This window comes from Branchiostoma floridae, chromosome 12, assembly GCF_000003815.2.
Source record: "Branchiostoma floridae strain S238N-H82 chromosome 12, Bfl_VNyyK, whole genome shotgun sequence".
NCBI classification, from domain to species: Eukaryota; Metazoa; Chordata; class Leptocardii; order Amphioxiformes; family Branchiostomatidae; genus Branchiostoma; species Branchiostoma floridae.
In genome coordinates, this window is record NC_049990.1 from 9,756,649 (window position 1) to 9,778,538 (window position 21,890).

The 21,890-nt window shown below is 39.4% G+C and overlaps 2 protein-coding genes across 2 annotated transcripts; one reads left to right on the plus strand and one right to left on the minus strand.

The window, feature by feature from the left end:
- Positions 1-260: 260 nt before the first annotated feature.
- Positions 261-12,999, minus strand: LOC118426829 (RANBP2-like and GRIP domain-containing protein 8). Its single transcript, XM_035836375.1, has 13 exons — positions 12,799-12,999; positions 12,371-12,438; positions 11,920-12,033; positions 11,496-11,539; positions 4,995-5,167; positions 4,515-4,676; positions 3,923-4,062; positions 3,038-3,182; positions 2,410-2,584; positions 1,826-1,905; positions 1,250-1,385; positions 930-1,019; positions 261-382 (listed from the first exon to the last, which is right to left on the minus strand). Exons 1-13 carry the CDS (start codon positions 12,868-12,870, stop codon positions 276-278), a joined length of 1,506 nt encoding a protein of 501 aa, XP_035692268.1. The 5' UTR covers positions 12,871-12,999; the 3' UTR covers positions 261-275.
- A 507-nt stretch (positions 13,000-13,506) lies between these two features.
- Positions 13,507-20,853, plus strand: LOC118427514 (protein FAM122A-like). The gene is made up of 10 exons (XM_035837351.1): positions 13,507-13,939; positions 14,488-14,569; positions 14,805-14,861; positions 14,991-15,034; positions 16,304-16,355; positions 16,522-16,716; positions 17,084-17,175; positions 17,526-17,590; positions 17,840-17,948; positions 18,243-20,853. Exons 1-10 carry the CDS (start codon positions 13,815-13,817, stop codon positions 18,634-18,636), a joined length of 1,215 nt encoding a protein of 404 aa, XP_035693244.1. The 5' UTR covers positions 13,507-13,814; the 3' UTR covers positions 18,637-20,853.
- The last annotated feature ends 1,037 nt before the right edge of the window (positions 20,854-21,890 follow it).

Below are 21,890 nucleotides of genomic sequence, written 5' to 3' on the forward strand. Positions count from 1 at the left end.
TTGGAAAAACAAAAGCAATTTTTTTTATGTGAAATCTTCATAAATGTTGAGTATTTGGTATCAGCTGGAAAATCTGTACATTTTAAAACCAACTTAAAGACACCACAATTCAAGAGAAGTCATGCTTTTCCAAATGACATTTGAAACTTAACTGTATGTTCAGCAGAAAAAAAGTTGACAGTAATTCCCAACATGGATGCCTTGAAATCTGGAAACTGCCATTGAGGTTTTGAAAAAAGTCCTTCAAAGTTCAAAATGAAAAGTTACAGAAGGGTTTACAGTACCTGGATATCTAGAAGGCAAACTGACAGCGGAGCTCCTGACTTGAGATCTGTCGTGGTGAACTGTAGATCAGGGAAGAGCCGAGAAACCCACAGTCCACCTACACAGGAGGTACAGGACTTAGTACATAGCATTCTAATACTCAGTAATAGTGCAGACGTCTCCCACAGCAATATAGGCCAACAATAGTTACAAATCCTTTAAGTTGGCTAACATTCTCAATGCAGCCTAACCCCATATCAAATACAGAATTGGTAAACAAATGGGTACATGTACTTCAGTGTGTAAAAGATTAAAAAATAACTGCATCTATTTTTCACGAAACATCTTCCTCGTCCCTAAATTAACACATAACTACAATCTTCGTTTGACAAACAAACCAATTAACAGCAAAAACTACATATTTCTAAACAAATCTCCACCACTGATCTCCTTACTTATCCTACTGACATTTGTATGAAGCTCCAAGTCTCAAGCTGCACAAGTTGCCCCCCTCCCACCCCAGTGACTGTATGGAGGGTCTGGGCCAACTTCAGCTATCTTATTTTTAGTTTCCATCGTTATGCTTTATTTCCTGCACAGCATCCTGCAACATCCAATGGACGATAAACCAGAGAGATAGAGAGACAGAGTAGGAAATGACTTACAGTCTGGCTGGATGTTGTCCTCAGCGCTGAACCACTGTAAGCCCAGCCACACCACAGGCTGGAGCTCACCCGGCTGGTCATGGACAGCCACTGTCACAGATATCAACAAAATCAGAACAGATTCTTATCACTTATACTGTAACAACATTCATAGATATACTAGAGATCAATGGAATCATTAGATTTTTCCTACATTTCTAGTATGTTTGTGGACATTAGACATCCAGGTAAACAATATGCAAATACAATTCAATTCAGGAGCAATGTCATTGGAGGGTCCTGAATGTGTGACAGGGGCTCAACAGAAATAGGTCCCTTACCCATGTCATATTGTATGAGATCGTCTGTGTCAGGTAGCTCGATGTCCTGACGAGAGAAGGAGCCGCTGGTAAGGAGGAACGAACGGTTGTTGTCTGTCCCATAGCCAAACAGGACGTAGAACACCCGCTCTCGGCCCTGGAACACAGTGAGTATGCTATAGTTAGGTATCAGTTGAACAGTACTCTACTAACACGAGCTTAAGAATGATGCTCTTCCATGAAGCCATGTAGCAATACAGTACCTCACAGCTCACGTATTTTAGCAGCAAAACACAGTGGGTCATCTTCCCCCTTCTACTTTAGTGTGTTGGGTTCTTTTACATGCAGAGGTTTGACACCAGCTTCTAATCACCATCCAAAATAAAGAAAGCAATCCCTTACAACATTCAAACCCACAATAGAATTCAATCCATAGTTCTCCATCTTTGGGGTTGTCTGTAACTTGAATGCTTGCTAACTGATGTCATAAACTTTCCTTCAAAGTAGATTGGCATGTTGGGATTACAAGTCCAGAAGCAACATCTTTCAGCTTATAAAGAAACTGCAGAACATACAACCTAACAGGTGTGAACTTACCTGTGGATTACAGAACTTTAGTTGGCAGTCTTCCACCCAGTCACTGCCCTGTTCTACTTGTAGAGTCTCTAGCATGTGGCCTGCAGTGAAAACAGTCAGTTTGCTATCAGAGGTGTCAAAGATCTCAGACAAGGACAGTTTGTCACATCTTTCACACGTTTCAATAAGACCTTTTGTTCAAAAAATTGTGAAAGGCAATAAACAAACTTTTGAATGATATATACCAGTAATACAATGCTATTGACAAAAGTATTCACAAAAAAATGATTTAACAAAGTGTCTGAACTTCATGTATTAAGAATAAGATTATATCAGTTTGTAAAAGTTAAACAGAGACAGGAGGCGCCACTATCTCAGGCCTGTTTATGACCATGTCTTGTCATGTAACAAACTCTATCAGATGTCACGTGACAAGGAAACTCCATGATGAGATCTACCAGGTTGATGAAGGGACAAAGTACGTCTCAAAAGCTTCCCAAAGCTAAGAAAAGTAGTTGTGTGTATGTTGTTTAAATTTTTTTCAAAATAAGTGCATCAATTTGTATTAACAACTAAAATGGATTTTTTTTAAACAGAGGACCTACCAACTTGGCTGAGTCTGCAACAGGCCATGTCATACCAGCAGGTGGGTGGGGGCAGTTGCCGGGCGGGGTCTGCCATGGTAACCCAGGGCGCCCGTGTGTCGGGAGCTGCTGATTGGTAGCTGACTAAGTAGCAAGCTGTCACCAGAGGCATGGCATCTGTCCATGTCAGCTGGCCCTATAACATGGGACAAAATCTTCTGTTATTGTCTGTCTATACACTGTTGACTGATCATATCAAACAAACTCATGTTTTACAAATCTTAAAATCTAGAAATATAATGCAAGAAATACTGATCTGTCATCATCTTAATACATTACATTTCAGTACTATTCATTTAGTTCAAAATCTGCTTACTGTAAATGTACTGAACATGGAATTTTTTAGGTGGTTTTATTTTCTCAGTTACTGATATTGCCTCTTAGTGCAAAATCATTACACTGCAAATATCTGTTTTGTAATTCTACTTAACTACAGAATTGTTTCAACTTTTCCTGTGTTTGCGTGTCTCCTGACTACTCTCGTATTGTAGCGGAATTTTAAGAACATGGGGTCTAACATCTCCCTTTTGCTAATGTTGACTGACTAGAATGGAGATCCAAATAAAATAAAACAAACAAACAAACTTGCCTGCTGTGCCTGTTTGAGCAGCAGTGTCCCAGCTAACCAGTAGATCTGTCCTGTCATCTCCTCCAGTACAACTCTCCACTCCTCACCCCCCTCCCCACCCACTGGAGCAGTCAGCTGGCTTGCTGTGAGCAGGCAACGGTCAAATCTGGAATGATAAGTTTGTGTCAATGGGAAAATTAATGCATTATATAAAGTCAATACCAATTTGGTAATGCAGGCTTGAAGAAGTCCACTAGCAATTTTGTCCAGGGCAAGTGAAAGTGATGATTGGGCAAGTACATGACCTACTCCACCTGGAACAATGAGAGGTTGAGAGGAGGTCACCAGAGACAGGATTCTTGATGTTTGTGTCAATAGGAAAATTAATGCAAAAGTTTGCATTATCGTCATCATATCATCGTCATCTCAGGTGACTTGCTTGGACTAAATCTATCCTTCCAGACATCCCTGTCCCCTGTGGAGTTCTTGCATTATGTTGGCACTTAATCAGTATCATTTATATACATGTACAGTACATACCAATTTGGTAATATTGACTGAATACCAATTCTTAGTCAATTATTTTACTCATGATAAGGTTTTCTTACAAAAAGGATACACAATGTTCTACATGTGCAGGGCCATCTGAAGTGTCATGAGAGTTGTGGACTTGTGTGAAATTTTCATGGTAGATTTCAAAACAAGCAGATTGTGAATGCTTCCAACTTTGTAGCTGTATCAACTTTTTATGTTGACCAAGTATTTCAAATCATGCCTTTATATAGATGAAATAGACCATATATCCTGGCTAACTTGTCTTATGCTTCCAAAGATACATTGTTTTGGTAATGTGAGTTTAAGTTCATTGGATGGTTACTTCTGAATGGATTCTTCTACATACAGTACCTTCTGAGGACATCAGAGCACTGGCTGATACTGGTCTCAGCCAGCTTGAGTCGGACCAAACTGGACAGAGCTGACAGAAGCTGGATGTACAACGTGTGGGTGTCGTCTGGAGAGGGCGGGGTCCTCTGGTCTAGATATGTCTGAAACAGCATCAAGGAACAGAATTACAGATAATGAGACTGGGATTCTGATGCCTTCTGGTTATGATTTTGTTTTGTCTAAATACTGAAGAACCTGCAACCTTGGAATTCTGTCAGATCCCTACAAAACAAAATCACTATGACATTGAACTTCAACACCAATACAATGAATAATGTGGCAGTGGGAATAATCATCTACGGACCACCTAGAAGTGGTCACATTGGACAGGACCAGGTGGTCCTTATGTAGAGGTGGTCACTTGTACAGGTTTGACTTTATGAAATAGAGGTGCTAAAGACTCATAAAGACAAGCTTTTTCCAATGGTATGTAAACCATTACTACACGCATGCATCCAGTAACAGAATACAATGCAGAGTTTCAATCATTCTAGTAATCAGACTTAATGAAAGTGAATTTTCCCAGAACAACTAAGATCATGGAAGCACAAACCTGTAGTGTATTAGCCATGCAGCCGTACCACTCTGCGCTATCCTTGAAGACTCGTGTGCGCTCCACGGACGTGCAGTGATCATACGCCTCCTCCATTCTATCGTTGTCCCGGTACAGCTTGATCAGGCGGATATGCAGATGGGCATCTTTTGGATGGGCAGCCTGGGGTAATAAAAACGTTCCAAAGATATCACAAAATTTCTTTCAATTAAATCTCAGCTTCACTGGGTAGTAATAAGTGACACTTGTCACTTATTGCTGGTGGTCAATTTTTCAGTCTTTCCTTCATAGTGGTCACCAGTCCATAGTGGTTAAATTTGACCAGTCGATTAAGTGACCGCTATAGAAAGACTTAGACTGTATACTGTAGTAACATGACTACAATGTAGTAAGGCACTTTACCTAGGAATGTCCAAATTTTGTTATCTAGGTAAAAATGCTTTGGAATCAAGTACTGAATGTCAACCAATCAGGAATCACCATTTGTTCACCAATCAGATCTTCCATATCATCCACACTACCGCCTTGTGATGTCATGATTCTCTCCTTCAGGTTGAAAACAGTCGGATGACCTGGGAACAGCGCCCCTGCCTTGTCTGCCCAGTACTGCATCCTCTGAGGATCTTCCTCTACAGAGCAGCAAACCTCTGCCACTGTGGAGTGTTTAGCACAACTTTCAAATTCTGAGGTGCACATGTGCATTGAACATTGTGAGAAAATAAAATGAATTACAAGTTGTGTATGTTCAGCCTTAAAACTTCAATCATTTTAAGACCTGCTTAATTATTAGGCCTAGGAAAAAAAATGTTGTGTTTCCTGTTTCCCTACCTACCCTAAAAAAAACCTGCCGACCCTAGACTTTTTTTGGGGTGGGCAGTGGAGTCACATAGCTTCCAGTTAGAATTTTTATTTAGCCTGCTTCCTATTGAAGTGAAACACTGTTTGTCCAATCTAATGAAGGATAAATGCACAAAAATAAAGTTGACATTGAAAGACAAGTGTCATCATGCATTTCAGTTTACTTTGTTCAACTGTATTGAAATATGTATCACTAGAATTTTGGCCAGCCTAAAAAAAAATACGAGAAAAAAAAAGATAATCCCTACCTACCGACCCTAATTTTTTCAGGACTGAAACAGGAAACACAACATTTTTTGCATTTTGCCGCCTTAGCGGCAAAATGCTCTGAGGCCAGAGTAGTCGCCGTTGTGATGTTGAGATGAACGGACCTGTTCAATTCATGCCAAACATTTGTATACCTTCTAAAACAGGCGTTTCTTCAACATGGTCGCATTAGCGCAGTGGTTAAATTTACGCATTCTAAACTAATGCACCCGGTTCGAATCCGGGGAGGTATTTTTTTCACCTTTTTTTTTTCTATTTTACATTCATTAAAATACTAATTTTTACATCCATTAGACCATACCAATTTAATTTGTTGGTTCTCGGAATCGCCGCTTCTATTTTTCCCAATTTCAAAAAAATCCAAAAAAAAATCCAAAAAAAATCCCTGTAACGTTACGGTAACGCAAGTTGCTGGACTTGAAACAAACTTTGGTTCAGTTGAAAATAAAAGAACTTCTGAAACTAGTACTGGACTTGCAAAATAACTATCACCTGCTTATGTTCTCCTTTATGTTGTAAATCATCGAAAACCACCCATAGATCGCTAAATTTGTGCTTGAAAAAGACGAAAATGTTGCAGTGGGACAAACAAAATGGCAGCTGCCATATTTGGAAATGGCTTGGCCAATGCTGCCATATTTGGAAATGGCTTGGCCAATGCTGCCATATTTGGAAATGGCTTTATTAATATGGAATGAGTACACTAACGCCCTCAAGCGATTTTTATTCAAACTGCAGCTTTTACAAAGAGAATACAATGATGTTTCAGGCACTATCTATTCTTTGGGGTGAAATTAAGTCAATTTATTGTTCTTGTTGCTACATTAGACATTATACTATGCTGAAAAAGTTTTTCAACCTTCTTAAAGGTTTTTAAAAGTTGTGTGTGTTGAAATACTCTATGTTTTTGTCTTTATTACTAAGCATTATTACAGCAATATTACTGTGAATACTTAAGCAATACTGATTGCACATAATTTTCCATTTGTATTGCTAAAATTCCACGTAAAGTGTATGAAAAAATGCAAATTTTGCATGTAAGTGTAACTGGATCTACCACACATACATGTATACACCAGATTACTATTATTATCATTATATACCATTGGTTCTAGTCTGGAATTACGAACCTGAAACTTTGGACCTGACTGAACCCAGAGTTGTTGCAAGTTTTTTTTTCGCCCTGTCGCTTCAACTTTTTTCTGAAAAAATCCGAGAACCAACAAATTAAATTGGTATGGCCTTAAAATACTAATGAACAATACTTTTGTACAGAACATTAAAACTGACCTTTGCACCTGTTCTACTGCATTTTTCCGCAGTTGGGATGTTTGAATGAACGAACCGTGAGACGTGCGATACTCTGCGTATATGTTTCTTTCTAACTTTCCATAAAATGCCCATACAACATCTATATCACAGAATTACACAAGAACAAACTGATTTTCTCGAAAATAACTGCATACTGGATAACAAAAAGTTTCAGGAAACATATTCATTTTCATATTCCAGGACATAACTCATTTGCATATTTGTGAATCTCTCCATGCGCCCATATCAGGTTTTTTATTCTGTTCTATTTATATGACATTCTAATAACTAGAAAAAAAAACAGTCACACACGCAAACCTTGGCAAAATGCCAGCTTTTTTAAAAGCACTTGTTTTCCTAGGCCTTACTATCAAAATATAATGATAACTAGAAAGGCCGACATTTGCTTAAGAGCAAATACAGCATATTTCAGCCATACCCCTTCCCACGCAACATTGGACTGTTCCAAATCACTCCTGCGCAAAAATGGAACATCCTCTTAACAGTACATTATCCCCCAAAGTGGACTGGTATTGTGAATTGATTCCAGGTAAAAACAGAGCTTGCTTCTATTTTTCAGAAAATGACAATAATCACACCTTCCATTCAGAAAATTTTCATCATGACTGAAAATTGTTGAATGACTTCATGTAATGTCATTAACAATTTTCAGTACGATAACTAGGTGTAAGTTTAAAAAAGTATAAGCTCCTTGTGATGTGGGTACATTATTATTGCAGTGAACTTTTTTTATTCAAGTAGGGCATACGATTTAATAATTATCAAGCAGGTGCAGGTACTGTAGGAGCGTTTGTTTTCTTCAAGCTGTAAAACTGTTAAACTGTTTTACTTTGTATGCAATCAGCCATCGAGCCTATTCTTATTTTAGTTTAACAACTTCCTGCCAGACCCGGAAGATACGATTGAACCTTGTCTGGTCAGTCTGTTCATACCCTGGCGCTGAGAGTGTTTTATTGGGCTGAAACTCTGGCAGTTTAAAGTTACTTACAATTTAAATGTTCAAAGTTTATGTCAAACAACAACAGCACTAGGAAATGTGGCCACTATAGACAGGTGGTCACTATAGAGAAAATGCTTATCTATTGACTAGGAGCCATACGTTACACATGATTTCAGTACACTGATCATTAATCATATAAACATTGCACAGGTAAGCCAATTGTTTAGATGTACAATTAAGTTCAAATAATTCTGAAGAGAAATATTGATGAGAAAATAATCATTCTCGCCACTGTCTAACTTATAATTACGTATCAAAACTAAACGCAGATTTTCTAACTAACGCACCTTTCGCCGACTTCATCAAAGGACCGCCGGCTATCAATCAAACACGGCTGTTGATTAGACTTAGAGTTTCAAACAGTCATGTGCTGTGTGCCAGTTGACAGCGAACTTCATGCTACGTGATGTTTTACATTGCTTGAACCTTCTTTCCTACAGCGGTGCTTCTACAAAATATTTAGACTGTAACACTGAGTCCCACATGTTTTATAGAATAGAATTTGACGCAGAACAGCGTTTTTTTGCTGGGTATTTTTCTTGAAACATGTCCGTGGGAATATCAGCGAGGCGGCGACGTAGGGATATCAGACCGTCAACAAAAGTCGCACGGCGGCTAACGGCGCAGCGAAGATACTAGCGCTATAAATAAGCGCTTCAACTAAGGATGGCAACCCGTACAATATTTTTGTATACTGTTGAGCTAAGTAAAGTTTGTTGTTTATGAGGTTTTAGTTGTCTTTGAAGCTTTGACCCGAAATATTTTAAAGTCAAACTGCTGAAGAGAAGTAAGTGACTGCTACGATTATCGTAGATATGGCCCTACAAAAACTGGTAAAAGAAGCCTTCTCAATAGTCTAAAATGCAAGAGCTTCCGGGGGGCTTCGCCCACCTGGGTCCCCCCCACAGTGGCCCTGCCCCTGGACCCCGCCAGGGACATTCGGCGGCCCCCGGACCCCTGTCCCACGCTTTGAAAAAATCCTGGCGAGAAGTCTGTACGGCCTGAGTCTTCAAGTTAACGTATTGTGTGGTCCCGCTTATGAATATTAATTAGCCTTCGCTTTCCTCTTCGCTGATTGGCTGAACCATTAATTGAATTAACTCTTCCTGCCGGCTAGACGCAGGTGCAGATGTCGGCTCTGTGGGGTGAACGTCCGAAAGGTCATGGCATGGAGAACGAAAGAAAACCAATTTCCCCTAAAAAAAGTGCTGTAATTAAGCCTTTTACAGTACTTTATGCCAAAAATTTTACTTGGATCATTTTACCAACTATCTTATGCCTATCTATACCAAATGTTACTCATACCAGGGTACAGGGGTGCAAAATATACCGTTATAAGACCGTCAACAACAGTCGCACGGAGCTAACAGCGCAGCGAAAATACCATCGCTAGCGTTTCCACTTTGGATAACAAGTTATAAGTACTGTTGAAATTAGTAACGTTAAAGTTTGTTTTTAGTTGCCTTTGACGGTTTGACCTGAAATAGTGTTACGCTAAACTCCTGAAGAGAAGTTAAGTGACTGCTGCGATTATCATAGATATGCCCCAAAGAACTGATAACATGCATTGGCATAATACCGGTCATAAGCCTCATACCGGTCGATTAAAAATAGTGGAACTTAAAGAGATCTACACATGCAACAATAGTTATTTCTGAGGTATGCACACTTCAGACATCTAGGTGTCCAATACATAATTTACAAAGTATCGATAACAATGCATTCGAAGACAACAAGGCCAAAAGTTTTCAGGTCATTTTCGGGGCAGGCGAGCTCGTCGTGGGACAAACACACTGTCACGTTCATCGCCAGATTTGTAGATAATAATCACATGTGCTCACGGCACAAGACGAGCATGATTCAACAGCAATCTTGAATTTCTTTTGGTGACCTACAACTCGTGCAAAAGTGTGAGGAACCGTTGCATTATAGCCCGGATCTACGACTGAATGGGTCAAATTGAACGTACGCCGCCATTTTCCCGCCATTTTTAATGCTACGGCCAGCAGTAAAGTTTTACGTCATAGCGGTTATGACGGACCAAAATTAAATGAAAATTCTTGTCAGTATACGCCCATTTTCTCATGACTTTTTGTATGCTCATGCAGATTTTTGTTTTGTGCAACTACTAACAGGAAAGAAAGGAACAACAGAGGATGTATAAAGGTACACAGCGGCAGTTAATTGTGCCGTGTTTCGTTCGGCCGGTATAGTGCACCCCCTTCCAACCACGCGCCCGTTCTCCGTGCAATTCCGCGGTGTGTTCCAATTACGATATTATGTTTTTAGCAGGACCAGAGAGACAAAATAATTTACACAGAAGAAGTGGCAAAGGTAAGCTGTAACAGCAACATGTAACTGGAGAAGATGATGCGTTGATCATTTGCCAAATTCCTCTTCGCTGATTGGCTAGGTCTTTGATTCAATTAACTCTCCGGCTGACGCGCACAGGTGTGGCTCTGTGCGGGGTCACGGAAGGTCACGTCAGGAGGCCAAAAGAAAACAAATTTCCCCTCAGAAAAGTGCCAAAATTAATCATTTTAAAGTTGTTTATGTCAAAAATTTTACTTGAATCTTGTTACTAAGTATCTAATGCCTATCTATACCAAATTTCAGGTCATTTAATTGTAATACCAGGGTACAGGAGCCAAAAGTGTCCTTTTTTTGGTCAAAAATTGGCCAAAAATCGCAAAAATAAGCATTTTGTTGTACTGTACACCAAAAGTGTTATTGAATTTATATGGGGGCATTATCAAGGCACATCTGTGTCAAATTTCAGCTCATTTGGTTGTAATACCAGGGTACAGGGGCCAAAAGTGTCCTTTTTTGGTCAAAAATTGGTCAAAAAATCGCAAAAATAAGCATTTTGTTGTACTGTACACCAAAAGTGTTATTGAATTTATATGGGGGCATTATCAAGGCACATCTCTGTCAAATTTCAGCTCATTTGGTTGTAATACCAGGGTACAGGGGCCAAAAGTGTCCTTTTTTGGTCAAAAATTGGTCAAAAAATCGCAAAAATAAGCATTTTGTTGTACTGTACACCAAAAGTGTTATCGAATTTATATGGGGGCATTATCAAGGCACATCTCTGTCAAATTTCAGTTCATTTGGTTGTAATACCAGGGTACAGGGGCCAAAATATACAGTTTTGGTCTAAAATTGACCAAAAAATCTCAATAAAATCATTTTAGAGGCAGATATGAAAAAACTGAGAAAAAAGCATCAAGGTATTAGCCCATTCTACCCCTGTGCCAAATTTCAGGTCATTCGGTCCAGGAACGGCGGAGATGAATCACTTTGAAGATTTGACAGGAGAAAGAAAGAAGAAAGAAGAAAGAAACATTACGAATACAATATATTTCACCATACTATGTATGGCTGAAATATAATAAGAAGTATTATGTTAGTGTGGTACAAGGTCAGGCTTTGTGAAAATATGCTCATGATATTAATGCCTCTTTTAGTATGATATTCCAACTGACTTGACTTGTGTGTACATGATAATGTATGTCTTTCTTTACCTTTTAGAACGAGGTCCTTCTGGGCTGGATTTATTTCCAAAGATCTACATAGAACAGAGAGAAAATGCACAATTGGTTACATTTTTGTTTAATTAGGATATTCCTGCAAAATTAGCATAAGAGAGACATTTCTCATTGTCCTGTTCACATAATAAACATGATTAAGCATTCAAAATTCCTCACTATAAATGTACTATAGATCTACAAGTAGATTTCATGGTCACATTTTCCTGCCTAAAAATTTGGTACTACACATTTTCTTACATCCTTTAGGAATTTTTTTTTTTCACATGCAAATTTTTCACAAGAAGAAAACCCATTCCTTTCCAACCTACCTAATGACTTGTATCAAATAGAAACTAAATATGTGTATTAAATAAAAAGCTATTGTATCTAGTTTGCTGTGTAAAGTAGCAAAGCCCACCTTTTATAACAGCCTAGTGCCTTGCTGTGTTCCTGTGAGGTTTCCCACAGCTGGCCCATGAACCTGTGGGCTTTGGCATCGTTGTTACTCACTCCGATGTACCCTGCTAGGTACCTGGTCACAAAGAGAGAGAGAGAGAGGTTTCAACTTAATAAAGATATCATCAGTTATCGTGACATATGATTCAAAACCTCTAGTACTAGACTTTGATCAGCAGAACAAGTGCTTGTAGTGACGATTTAAAATTTCTTGAATCATCTTAGACGAACAAACTCCCTGGAAAAACGTAACATATTTTGACTGACATAATTATATGAACAGCAAACATCTTTATGTTAAAGACACCTTTGTTGAAAGATGAATTTTGATTTGACTTGAGCTCTTGCAAGTGTGGCCTGTAGGAAATCTTAGAATAATACAAAACAAAGATGACGAGTTTTACAGTACTTACTTTCTGGCCTGGTCATACTCTTTGGCTTCAAAGTAGAGCCTGGCGATACCATATCCTTTCAGCGCTTTCTGTAGGGGTAGGTAAAGCAACTGTCATGATCAACAAGTCTTTATCAATCAACATACGGTGTATCTATAATTTCGTTCTTGTTCTGTTTTTGTCTATCTGCCGAGGTATCGGCAACTACTGACATGTATCTCATCAGTGTTAATTTGCAGATTAAAATTTCAGGCTAGCTACTCTATTTGTGTCTTGACACAATGATTTACAAATCGTAATCAACCATAAGAAAGGCTGCTTAAGTGTACTGAGTATTTTGCAATCCATGCAAGTGATATTTAAATCCATGATTCACAAAGAAAATTCTTTCAGTTTCGGTGCCCCCCTCCCTCAAGTCAAAATGACGACGTATGAAAAATGTCACGCACCTCTCTCGGGTTGTGCACGTTGCGTTCCACTTTGGCAACATGCTTGTCCACTTCTCTCTTACTTCGTATCATCTTGGTGAAGTTCGCCTCCAAGATATCGATTATAAGGGCGAAAACAGCGTATAAATCGGGTCGGAAATAATTTTGGCGCAACCGGGATTCAAACCGGCGGCCATGTGTGTCAAATTACGCATGCGTGGATGAAACGATTAGGAAATGGGTATCTTAATAAGGAAAATAAAAAAAAGTAGACATATAAATCTTTCATTTCTGAAATACTCATTTAAAAGAAAACCTGTACTGACTAAGGATTAGATTTTGATACTTATTTGACTTAGTTTTAGCGATTGATACACCATAAAAGTAATAAAAACATAGGTATTCTGTATCAAAATAATAATACGCACCCTCTCATAAGTGGCATAGTCTTCAGGCTGACAGTTTTAAAAATGATTTATTTATCTATCTATTTATACGATTGAGCCAAACCTGTAAATTATCAAAACAGTCGATAAGATACCATATTTGAAACTTTAAAAATCGCTTTTCCTCTTTTCAAATAGAAAACATAAATATGCATTTTTGTTCCCAAACTAGTATCAACCAGACCGCTTCACAAGTATCAAACCTTCCTATTGGTTAGAAATTTCGCGGGAAATTCTAACAGCCAATCACTGGTAATTTAACAACAAAAGCTGCCTGCCGGCTGGAGCATGCGCAATGCCGGAAAAATTGCCAAAACATCAAAATCTCAAGTTTCCATGGAACGAGTAATTTTGCCAGTTCTTGTTGTCCGTCGTCAGTCTTTGACTTTGTTTTTGTACAGAATTTCGTTAACTCTGGGGCAGATGGCCCGGAATTTTGGAGGCGTGGCCGCTTTGTGAGGTCGAGGCGGCGCCGTGAACTCGACTGATCCCTGACAGAAAAGGGCGACGCCGGCCCCCTTCTTGTCAAAGACATTTCTTTCACAAAAAGACGTCGAAATTTTCGTTGCTGTTGGGAGTTGAAGTTTGCAGATGGCGAGTAGTGTGAGTAGGATGGAGGTAGAGCCGTCTCCTCAGGCGGAGCCGTGCTTGGAAGACGGCAACGGGGGAAGCCAACTCCGCCGCTCCAACAGTGCCCCGATGATCAACAAACAAAGGTGAGGAAAAACTTGTCACTCCCCCGCCCCCCTCCCCCTCATCATCATAGTTCAATACTATACACTTGTTAGTTTCTATTCTTAAAACAAGTCCGTATGCCCCACACGAAAAAAATGGTAGCCAGAACTATTTGAGCCTATGATTTATGTGTTAACGTTATATGTAAATAAAAATATGAACTTGTTCAAGTTGTTGTTGTTGTTACAATTTGTTGAGGTTTTACTGAGGTGTTTACCATTTTCGCCATCCACACATCATAGATTTTCATTTTTGCTTCTTGCACTGATGGATACCCATAACTGTGTGAATGTCAAAAGAACATTTTGTCACCCTGTAATTTTCACCCTATCTTTGCCCTTGTCACTTTGACACATAATCAAATTACGTTCTTGGATCTGATTGATTGTGATTATAAACATTTTGCAAGCACGTAATATGTCAAATTAGTGAGGAGCTGTTTTATCATAGATATATATGTCACAATAGAGATAATGTCAACAGTACCCTGATTGCAATGATTTTCACCGGACGCCTTTTCGAATTCCAGTGACCACACACCAGTGTTTCAACCAGTGGTAACGCCGCGTGTCAGGCGGTTTAGCGCTAGCGTGGTCAACAATGGAGGCAGCGTAAGTCGTGTTTCTCAGAGTGACTACAGATAATAATCATAGATTGCATTGGACAATCTAGATTTTTCACAGATTTTCTAATGCTTAGTTGAAACATGTAGAATTGATGTAATTCTAATGCAGATTTGCAGTATGAGGTCCAAGCAACATTCAATGTGTACATCACTTGTTATTGCACTGAAATTGTGTTCACCAAATGATTGCAGCATTGCTTTTCTTTGTATCTTTTCTATAGCCCAATGCAGTGTCTCCTCCCATAAGGATTGGGCACAGAATCTCACAACTGAAAAGAGTAAGTATTGTCTATCAAGTTTGTCACTGTAGGTTTAAGATGTAATGTAATTTTGGGTGATTTTTGTGATTTTTTGGGGGTCATTTTTATAAAAGATACAACTGACACTGCCTCACTGACACATTGCAGGAAGAGGGGATGAGTGTTTCTGATCGAGAAACGGAGCATGAAAGGTGGGTACATACTTTCTCTTACATTGAACAGACTAAGTCTTGCTCTGTAAGTATGTGCTGACATCTCAGAGACAGACTGTCACGAGTGGAAGTTTCCTTCTGAGTTTGCAAGCCCCTGTCAAACATTGCACTACATAGGGTGCTGTAGGGCAGGTGTGTGGCCGTACGAGTATGTACTCTCTGGACAGAGGCATGCTAGATGCTTCAGACCTTTACCAACTCCGCCCACGACTAATTCAACCAAGTCGGTCCAACTTCACCCAAGACCCCAACACCAACCCTGCCTAACCTTGGCAGAATTGTCAGGTGTAGGGCTGGGTATCGGTACAGCGTACCGGTACAAAACCGGTTTTTCTTATTGGACCGGTCCAGAAAAACCGGACCTGAAAAAATTAGGTGGACCGGATGTTGGACCGATTAGAAAATTAACATATTATTTTATAAGGCATTCATACGTTTTGGCGCTTGCAGTTGGAAGAAAATGACAAGAGTGAAGTAGAGTAGAGTTTATAGTAATTTCTACCAATGTTTACAGTCAATCGTACAGGTGCAGTTAGCGTTGTAGTATTTTAAAACGCCAGTGTTATGTCTAATACTCCACCAAACAGATTTCTTTGTAGTGAAATGGACCATTGGTATGAGTCATACTGAATCAGGTCCAGGTTCAGGTCCGGACCTGGACCTGATCCTCTGAACTGGACCTGGACCTGAATTTTCTGTACCGGTACCCAGCCCTAGTCAGGTGTGTTGGGTGTAGCTGACTAGGCTGAGTTGGTAAAGGGCCATTCCCACAGTAGTAGAATCTCTACTGGATACTACTAAAAGGAACCTAGACTAGATGAATCATGCAGCCAAAAAGCTATTTCCCAACCGCGGGCACTGGGCCCAGAAATTTCATGAAAACAGGGCTGCACCTTTCCTCCACCCATTAGTGAGAAGATGATTACAGCCTTGCCTATGTGTCTGTGATGCACATTGCCGCAGTGCACATGTACACTAGGAGTTAACCAGTCATGACCCTGATAAGTGCTGTCAAGCTCTGCATGTCAACATGGTAACTTGAACCCTGTACACTTACCATTCAGCACATGTTTGTACAGTATGGCTGGAATGCAACCTTGAGATTCTTTGGTGCTAATTCCATAGTAGACAATAGACGAGATGGAATTCTTTAATGATTTGTTATTTGGAAAGATGTGGTAAGGATATATGCTTCATTTGTTAGCAAATGTTCACCATTTAATATTCTGATGTGCTTGTTGATTCCAGAGAGATGCACTCTGTCATGCAAATGAGCCAGTCCTGGGAGGAGACCAGTTTGGTATGCAAGCATTTTTGTATCTTATTTATTGATCTATGTATTATTTTTTATGAACCATCATATCCTGCCAGTCAACACTGCAGAGCAAAGAGTCTCTCATGTAGAATGTAGCAGGTATTTTTGTATACATTTGTTGGATCATTATTATTTTTCTTGCTTCCTCCAGAGGGACAAGTTCATGCAGTCCTTCTCCGAGGAGAAAGGGGGCCTGAACAGTTCGTCGGACTCCAGTACCAAGACAGTGACTCCGCCCACCTCCCTCCCCATGTCACCTTCCAGCCGATTTGCTGAACCTCTCACCATCCTGCCTGCATCCCTGCCTCTGTCATCGAGCCCCTCCCCCACCAGAATTCCTAATAAGGTAAGGCCTCCATTTTGAGCTCCTTCACCCTCCAAAGTACCAAATAAAGTAAAGAACTGCCTCTTTGCCATTGTCTTTTAGCCACTCCTCTCTTGAAATGTTTGCAATAGTTTTCTTTCTGGTGGCTTTTGTGGTGACCTCTCCAATGTGAAATAATGACACTGCAGAATTGTTTTACCCGCAAACCTATAAGTTATAACACTACAAAAAAACTCCTCTCCTCTACCACGAAATTTCCTGCAAAAATAAATGAATTTATATTGTTGCAGGATGGATGCTGTGTGCAGTGTACAAGAGTTAATGTTTGACAACATGGTACTATGGTAAATAGATTGTTGTTTTAATGAGGTGTTTGTTTTGTTTGCAGCAATGTTTTTCACCCTCTATGCAAATGTCAGTGAGAAACAGTAGCCTGAGCCCCAGTCCTATCCCCAGCCCAACTCGCAAGGCGTTTGTCACGTAAGTCATCTTAAACCGTCTTTCCATTATTATACATGTATATGCCACTGTATTTTATAATAATAATAATCATAATGATAATAATAATAGTATGATGTGTTTGAATGTTACGTTTGTTAAGTTCAGTAAAGAAATTCTGTACTTGGTACAAGAAAGAAAGTTCAAAATCTCCATGTTTTTGGATATGCAGTAAAGTTTGACATGTCATTTGAAACAGAAATTCCTTCCCTTTACCCTATATATGGTGAACAGCATCACTAGTATTCCATTTGCAACTGGTTTGAATTTGATTAGATGCCAGAGCAACGTTTGGAATGGATTGACTGTGATTTGTATTTGTTTTCCCACAGGAGAAGGAGTCAGAGTCCTGGGTGTATCCGGCCAAGCATTCTGGGAGAAACTCTCAAGAGAAAACGTAAGAACTTTTGACATACATGTGTATGGTATCTTGTTTTCACCCTCCTTCCTTCCAAATCACTTTCTACCTTCCTTTCTTTGAGTTTGATGTTTGTCTTTTCAGTAGACTGAATTTGAAGGCAATAACCTTGCCAGACAGAATCCTAAATTTTGTATGTCCATACACTTAAGGAGGGATTCAAATTTGTGAAGTTTGTCCATACAGCCTGGGTTTGTTTCTAACGTGATGTATCTGATTGTCATGAAGTATGTTCCGGAGACCACAAGCTGGACTTCAGTAGTCCCCCTAAGAGAGCCTGTCATTCAGACAACAGTGCACCAGTCAGTCCTGCTGCATCAACACCTCTTCTGCACAGGTAACAACTTACATTAGTGTTCATTGGTCAGGTGTGCATACATGTATGTGTATGTACGTGTTTGTGTGTGTGTTTGTGTGCACACACGTTCAGGCTTGTGTGTGTTTTGTGCATGTGCTTTTTGGTGCGAAGTAAAACTTTCACCCCATTGGCCAAAAAGAATCTGAACTTCGTGACATCAAATATATATTCCTAAGCTTAAAATGGTAGATTCAACAACAAATCTGAAAATTCTTTTGAGTTCTTCAATTCATAAACAAATTTATACATAAAAGTCTTTTTTTTTGTTTTCAGTCTGTCTTCAAGCAGTTTGGAGGAAGATGCCAGCCCACCGCAGTTCATCAGCAGGATGCCAGGGGGCATCATTCACACCACTGCATCAACCCCCATGCACACCCTTCCATCTCCCATGTACTCCCACACCTCCACCCTTATGACTACTCTCCCAGCCCCCATCTGCACCCTCCCTACCCCCATGTCCACCATCCCCAACTCCAAAACCACTCTGGCCACCCCTACATCCAGTAAAGCTGGCCCCATGTCTACTGCTGTACACTCTTCACCACCGTCCTCTTTGTCTTCTCCAGTTCCCACTCTTTCCTCCCCTCTATCCCAGTCTTCCCCTGTCTTCACTGCAGCTGCGTCCGTCTTCACCCCTATCAGCTCAGTAAACGGTCGGAAATTATAACAAATGTCTAACACAGATTCCATAATTTATTACCACATGCTACATGTAATGTACATAGGCGAATTGTACAGTATTAAGGTCTGTGACTAATAATATATTGTAGAGATGTATCTAGAATTTTGTAAAGAATGCCAGATTTGTGCACTGTAAGAAGACATATTATTGGGTGATGATATTGGTTTTCTCAAATTTTACTACCCCATAGGTAGGTACATGTGCTGTAGATATATCATATTTGCCTGAAAGTTTGTGAATCAACAGTATAATATGTTGACTGTGTACATATTGCCACAAGGTATCGGTAGCATTTGGTGTCAAATTATCTAATCAAATGATGCTGTTTACTTGTTTTATTTTCATATAATTTGATGTCATCAGCATCAACAGTTGTCAAGTGTTTCTTGGAAGATAACGGGTTCTTTTGCTTAAAGCTGTCAGTTGTCTTGCTGTCATCATTAACCAATGAATGTTATCAAAACGGTATGTTTTTAGTTTTTGACAGCCTAAAATCCACCATTCTTGAAGATTTTCTATCCAAAATGCTGTCTAAATAGAAGGTGCAGCCAAGCAATATTGTAGCTGTTTGGAACTGGTTTCTACTTCATTTAAAAAATGAAAGGTTAAAAAAGGCTCCTTCATTGAACAATTGCCAAATGCACTCAATACATGTTGTAGGTTATACTTTTGCCAACACCTCTATTGTGAATGATCCGTCGCACACCAATTTCCTTTTTGATGCTCTAAACATATGCCTTAGCAAAACATCAGCGAAAGTATTTGATAGTACATGATTGTATGATACCTTGACAATGTTGAAATGTCAGTACTAGTACATTGTATACTGGTATGTAACACTCAAAACTGGAACACAACAATTTAACTCACTTCATGCTGGGGATGTATTGATGTTGTATTAGTGACAATAATACCCAGCTAGATGAGGGTTATGCCTTATGGTGTATAACAGTTGGAAGGCTGTTTGAAATATTATGGTCATCTATAGCAGTTCGTTGTGATTTGGATACAGATGTAATCTCCAAGCAGATCCTACGGTGCCATAAGATAGTATCAAAGCTTGCCAGGGAGTATAGTCGGCTAAGGGAGTCAAATGGGCACCGGGAAGTTTGATACTATACATTACGCACTGTGGATCTGGTTGGAGATTATATAGCTGTGAAAAGTGGCAAATTTTGGAGCTCTGGTCAGTTTCAGTGTGAAAATCCAATTGGAATTTGAACATATTAGTCAAATGTATCCTCTATACATTCAAAACTGCCAAAGAAGACGACTTTGGGACTGATAAATCTTGTCAATGTGGACAGGTGCCTACTAGAATTATGTCACTTGTACCTGTTGACCTTATTGTATCTTGTCGTGAAGGGTACAGAGAAGTTTACAAGTCAACTAAATACATGTAGCATGCTTCCCTTAGTGTCATACGTGTAGTATCGTTTTACTGGAAGAGTTATTGCTGTCATATTTGATAGATTTAGTGAAATCTCAGTGTCGTCACAAATCTAAACTGACCAGTGTTCCTTGCAATTTGTTATACTGGACCTACATTACTAGCAAAACCACAGTCTCATATGGTGACTATTTTGATGCCTTAATTCGAACAAAGCTATTCTATTGCAGCTTTCATTTTAATGGTTTTGAATTTGTAACTATTCTGTTACATGCCAATTTCGTTACATGCAAAATCATGGTTATTACTAATTAATGTACTACTACTACTACTACAAATGTTTTTTTTTACCAGCATTTGTCATTCAGAAAATGCACAGCTCAGAATACATACCAAATCTCTGTACATAGCCTTTAATCAGATTTGTAAGTATATCATATCTATACATAAGTACATATTATCACTGACACCAAAACATTTCACAGTATTCCAGGGTTGGACAAGTTTTCTAAAATTCGCTTGTTCTATCTGGTAAGTACAAAAGAAATTTACTTCCCGAAACACATTTTTATTTTTGGCTCTGTTTTTCTGTGTTGATCAATGCTTGATGCCATGACTGTGAAAAGTAACAATCAAAGTCTCGCACATTGAAAAAATCTTACTTACCCAATCGGGCAAGTGGGGTAGGACATGAGCTTGCCCGATGGACTATTTCAGTTGTCCAGGACAAGAGGCACTTGTCCAACTCTATATTCTGAGTATTGAATTACCAAAATGTTATTTATGTCTGTTTCTTATGCTTTTTAATGATAACCATATCTTATATCGACATCTATATGTGTACATGTGTAACCTGTGATTTCTGTTACAATTAATGTAACTGATTTGGAGATGAAATTTTCCCTGCTGAAAGTAGATCTAGCATAGCTAAGATTTCTGGAAGCTGTCAAAAGTACAGAGTAAGACAGGCTTGTCCTTATGATTGATCCAAACATTCAAAGGGAAGATGTGTGTTTTTGCTCGTGAGATTGGAGCAGTAATGCAGTGTTGAGAAGTACATGTATACAGTGTCTAGGTTGTGTACTGCATGGATATGGTTTTTGTACTGTATGGAAATGGGTTTTTGATGTGTTTTTGGCGACGCCTCAGGAGCAAATTGACAAATACTGTGATGCCTGATAATGTAAGGGACATGTCTGGAGAGTGTTTTCAGTTTGTGTTGTTGAGTCAGAAAGAATGTTGCAAAGAAAGGGTCTCAGGAATGTCTATAGTGTGAATACAGCCCTTTGGATTGGTCTATGCGTTACAATAAAACAATGACTGTGAAGTATTGTTTATGTGTGTGTTAAGATGTGATTTTTGCCCTAGTGCTGTCATTTTTTTCAATGGATCTGGAGGACTTGCAATACATTATGGGAAAGGGGCTGGAGTCTGTCATCTGTGATACCCTGCTTCTGTATGGTAGGAATGTAGACGTACTAGTAGTAGTAGAAGTACAGCATAAGCAATGAACTCAATCACGCAAGGCCTTGCAGTCAATATATTTTACAGATCCCGGCCTTAATTGTTTTGGTGCACTTCACAGGCTGTCCGCTAGGATTCTTTAGTACACGGGGCGCCGCCCCTCTCCGAGAGGACGTAACGCCAGGGACGGATTTTCGCCTAAAGTTATGTTGCTTTTCATGTCTCACCTTGAGGACAGCGTTTCCATGCTCTTCGAGAAGAAGCACTGAGAATGGTCAAAATTAAGTCTGATACTTAGCTTGGAAAGCAGCAAACTTTTATCAAAATTTACTGGCACTGCTGTAGCCACCTCAATTTCACACATCCCTCATTCCCTGCCAATTTA